This window comes from Otolemur garnettii, unplaced genomic scaffold (assembly GCF_000181295.1).
Source record: "Otolemur garnettii isolate 467f Iridium unplaced genomic scaffold, OtoGar3 scaffold00031, whole genome shotgun sequence".
Lineage (NCBI taxonomy): Eukaryota > Metazoa > Chordata > Mammalia > Primates > Galagidae > Otolemur > Otolemur garnettii.
The window spans coordinates 14,050,513-14,055,332 of NW_003852426.1; the positions used below are offsets into that span (position 1 = coordinate 14,050,513).

General features: G+C 42.0%; 1 protein-coding gene across 1 annotated transcript in view; it reads right to left on the reverse strand.

The window, feature by feature from the left end:
- XPO5 (exportin 5) overlaps positions 1–4,820 on the reverse strand; it is a 54,073-nt gene that overhangs the window by 9,289 nt on the left and 39,964 nt on the right. The window contains exon 21 of the mRNA XM_003789220.3: positions 1,576–1,676. Coding sequence (XP_003789268.1) covers positions 1,576–1,676 — 101 coding nt within the window. The remainder of the gene's footprint in view (positions 1–1,575; positions 1,677–4,820) is intronic.

Sequence of the window (4,820 nt, forward strand, 5' to 3'; positions counted from 1 at the left end):
GCTGCCATGGGAAGACACAGCACTTGGACCTGCTGGGATCTCAAATCCAGACTAGGAGGAGTGGGCCAGAGTGGCCTTGCTGAGTGGGGAGGGGGCAGTGGTGGGGCTGGAAAGGCAGGCTTCAGCCATGTAGTGCAAGGGCTAAGGGCTAAGGCCTGGGAAAGAGAAGAGGACTGAGAGCCCTGAGCAGGCCCTAGAGACCTGCCTGCGCAACCTCAGAAGCTCCTGTTCTGCTAGCCACCTTTGTTGTCATCTCTGTCATGGCCCCCAACCTAGAGGGGACAGAAGGGCTCCTGGATAAAGAGAGGGAAAGAGCAGCCTTCACAGAGCAGGTGGCTGCATGAGGGCGGTATAACCTGCCCTCCCCAGATATGTCTCTTAGCTGAGAGCTGGCCACTTTCTTGAGGTGTTTTCCTGAATGTCTGGGCCAAAATCATGGGTGTATGTCATACACGTGAGCACATTTTATATGGCAAAACACAGTAACACCTTTCCTTTGGTTAACTTCCCAGCTAAGAAATGCTCATTGGATTGCTTGACTATAGCCAGACCCAGGCAGAGGTTATGGCTGGGAAGACACTGTGGTGACTGTGATGGTGAGTTTTAGGTGAGTAGCCTAAAACTTCTCTTGCTCTAACTTCTAATCACTCTTGCAGACTTCCTTTCTGTGTTCTAGCCACATGATCACCCTTCTTTATTTCCTGAACATAGCATAAGCTCTTTACTGGCTGTCTCAGGATCTTGTACCTACCATCTGTCTGTCTAGAATGTCCAGCATCTCTTCTTGCTACGCATCCTGGCTAGTGCCCACTCATTCTTCTAGTCTTCCTTGGGAGGCAAGCTTCTAACTTCCCTCCAAGACTGGGCCAGCTCTTCTAATAAACACTCGCACAGAGCCCTAACAATTTCCCTCATAGCAAACATCACAATTTTCATGCTTATTTTCAATGGGAAATGAGTCGAAGCAGTATTCTAGTCAGGGAACAATTGGAAAACATGGCATAAAATAGAATCCACTAAAAGTTTTTAAAAAGGCACACAAACATACCAATAACCTTCAGGTTAAAAGCCATGGTTTACTTATAATCTAATGGATCTAACACCCACCATAACCTTCTAGTGTAACTGAAGGAGAGGTAAACAGGGTGTGGGAAGAGGGAGGCCTCTGAAGACCTTATCTGTACACTGAGGTAATAAGGTATGTACCCTTCTTCCTGTAGAGCAGTGGTTCTCAACCTTTCTAATGCTGTGACCCTTTAATACAGTTCCTCATGTTGTGGTGACCCCCAACCATAAAATTATTTTCATTGCTACTTCATAACTGTAATTTTGTTACTATTAAGAATAGTAATGTAAATATCTGATATGCAGGATGTATTTAGGCAACCCCTGTCGAATGACCCATAGGTTGAGAACCACTGCTGTAGAGGCTGCAGTAACCACACCAATATGTTTCTCAACCAATAGGTAATAAAGGTAGTGCTGGATGAGGAAGAGGCACAGGCACAGGGAAGCTGCTCAAGCAGCTTGTCAGGCATAAAGTGAACTTTGGGAAAAACAGATTAGATTTCTTACCTAATATAGCAGATTTTTCCACTTCAAGCATATCTAGAGCCTTAGTGAAAGGCTGTGCCATTTTGGTTAGCATTTCTGGTGCATATAAAGTGTTGTGCGTTCTGAAAAAACAAGGATGATAAGTGAACTTTTCCTAGTCTGCTATGAAACAAAAGAGTGGGTTCACCTTGTAATTCAGTAGTACTACACTTCTACATTGATCTGCCCATCAACACTACTGGCAGGGGAGAGAAAAGAAGGTATAAATACCGGAATGCTGCCTGGAGAAGGGAACAGACTTGAAGCTATCAACTACAGATATAGTTAGCTATAGATAGGTTACGAATGAGAAAGCTTCTATAGGTTTGTTGTTAAGTTGAATCTGTATGTAAGTTGGAACAGGTACATTTACCTATTACCTATAATGGCCTCCATATGTAAGTATGAGACTTGTATCAGTCATGTTTGTAGCTGGGGGTCTTACTGTAATAGTTTCCATTTGTAAGTGTGAATTGTACATAAGTCAGATGTTTGTAACTTGGGGAATGCTAGATGTAACATCTAAGACAAATCAACATGGGAAACAAATCCTGAAAGAGCAGGACGCTATCGGGCCCATAGCTACAATAGCAAAATTCTTTAAACATGAGATGACTCGACACTTACAGGAGTTTTCTGACTACCGGTCATAAAGGATGAAATGTTAGTGACACTATGTCCTCACAAGTAGGAACACAGCAGGTGGTAATGTGCCCCATTTCAAAACACTAAAAGGGTGTGGACCTTGCAACAGGTGTTTTAGCCTCCTGGAGGAATATAATTCCCAACACACATGACTGTTCCCCACCAGAATGACTTACCTGATCCACCTACCCACAGCACTCACTCCAGTTCTCAGGAATGGCTCCACTGAATAACTGACAAGAAGGAGTGCATAACTACCTGGGTTTCTCTTTAAAAGTAATTATAAAACATTGCCGGCAAATAGAAAATTATAGAATTAAAAAAAAAAAAAAAAAAAGAAGGCTGGGTATCGTGGCCCACACCTGCAATCCTAGTACTCTGGGAGGCTGACATGGGTGGACTGCTTGAGCTCAGGAGTTTGAGACCAGACTGAGACCCTATCTCTACTAAAAATAGAAAAACTAGCTAGGCATAGTGGTGCACACCTGTAGTCCCAGCCACATGGGAGGCTGAGGCAAGAGGACTGCTTTAGCCCAAGAGTTTGAGGTTCCTATGAACTACAGTGATACCATGGGTGACAGAGTAAGACTCTGTCTCAAAAAAAAAAAAAAAAGGAAAATTACAGAATATCATAAGCACTAACAAGATTAGATATTTAAGACTGCAGACTGAATAGATCCATTCAGACTATGTTTATATCTCCAGGGTTTGTTCTTTCTGTGTCTTAAGAAGTCATTCACAGGCTGGGCACAGTGGCTCGCCCCTGTAGTCCTACACCAGGAGGCCAAGGCAGATGGATTGCCTGGGCTCAGGAGTTCGAAACCAGCCTGAGCTAGAGGGAGACCCTGTCTCTAAAAATAGCCAGGCATTGTGGCAGGTCCTAGCTACTTAGGAAGCTGAGGCAAGAGGATCATTGAGCCTAGGAGTTTGAGGTTGCTGTGAGCTATGACACCACAGCACTCTACCCAAGGGCAACAAAGTCAAAAAAGTTGTACACTTGCCTATTGCTGTAATTAAGTTTTACTTTTTGGGTTTTCATCAACCTGAAATTTATTTTGTGTGTGTGGTGACAGGTAGGAATCTAAACATTTTTCCCTCACATAAAGCCAAGTGTCCTTGCACCATGCATTAATAGCATATCTTTTTCTCATTGACTTAAATTACTTCTGTCATTAATCAATCTGTCATACATACCTGGCAGTCTTTCTAGGTACTTTTACTACTGTGTCGAACCCATCGTCACCTATGAAGAATTTCTGCTAAAAACTGAACTGATATCAGGTCAATTTTCTAAACCAGGGGTTGTACAATAAATAATTTAAGCGTGACCAGCCATAATGTCTCTGACCTTGACTATTCAAATCAACCACTTAAGTGCAATAGGAGCCACAGACGACATGGTGTGTTCCAAGAAAAAGTTACTTACATAATGTGGAGACCTGTAATTGGTCTTCAGGTTGTGGACTGTCAAACCCCTCTTCCACACCTAATTATTTACTTATGACACATATAAGGGAAGTAGACTATATCCAATAATATTATAAAGATACAATAAACAAAATTTAACCAGAGGAAACTCTACAAGTACAAACCCAGATTTTTCAACAAATAAACTGACTAGAGGACAGGGAATTTAAAATTTTAGAGACTTAAGGGATGCCTCAATAAAATACTATATATAAATCTTATTTTTAATCTCAAGTCAAATTAAAAAAGTAGACCAGGCTCAGCACCTGTAGCTCAGTGGCAAGGGCGCCAGCCATATACACCTAAGCTGGAGGGTTCAGACCCAGCCTGGGCCTCCCAAACAACAATGACAACTACAACCAAAAAATAGCTGGGCATTGTGGCAGGCTCCTGTCATCCCATCTACTTGGGAGGCTTAGGCAAGAGAATTGCTTAGGCCCAGGAGTTTGAGGTTGCTGTCAGCTGTGATTTCACAGCATTCTACTGAGGGTGACATACTGAGACTGCCTCAAAAAAAAAACAAAAAACAAAAAAACAAAAAAAACAAGTAGGCCGGGGTGGTGGCTTACTCCTGTAATCCTAGCACTCCGGAAGGCAAGGCAGGAGGACTGCTTGAGCAGTTTGAGACCAGCCTGAGTAAGAGTGAGACTCTGTTTCTACTAAAAATAGAAAAAATTAGCTGGGTTTTCTAGTAGATGCCTGTAGTTCCAGCTACTTGGGAGGCTGAGGCAAGAGAATAGCTTAAGCCCAAGAGTTTGATGTTGCTGTGAGCTATGACACCATGGTACTCTACCGAGGGCAACATAGTAAGACTATCTCAGAAAAAAAAAAGAAAGGAAATGTGGTCATGTTAAAAAACTTACTACTAGATCTACATTGGTAGCTTTTTATCTGGAATCTTTGCATCTATGTTTATAAGTGATTTAGGCCTAGAATTTTCCTCTTTTATTAATGTCTAGTTTTGTTATGAAACTAAAAAAGCCTCACAGAATGAGTTGTATAGCACTGTATTTTTCTATTTTCTGGAACAATTTGTCTAAGAGATAAATTTTAGATCCTCAAAGATTACAAACGTGAACCACTGTGCTCAGCTTGTTTTGATTCTTTTTTTTTTT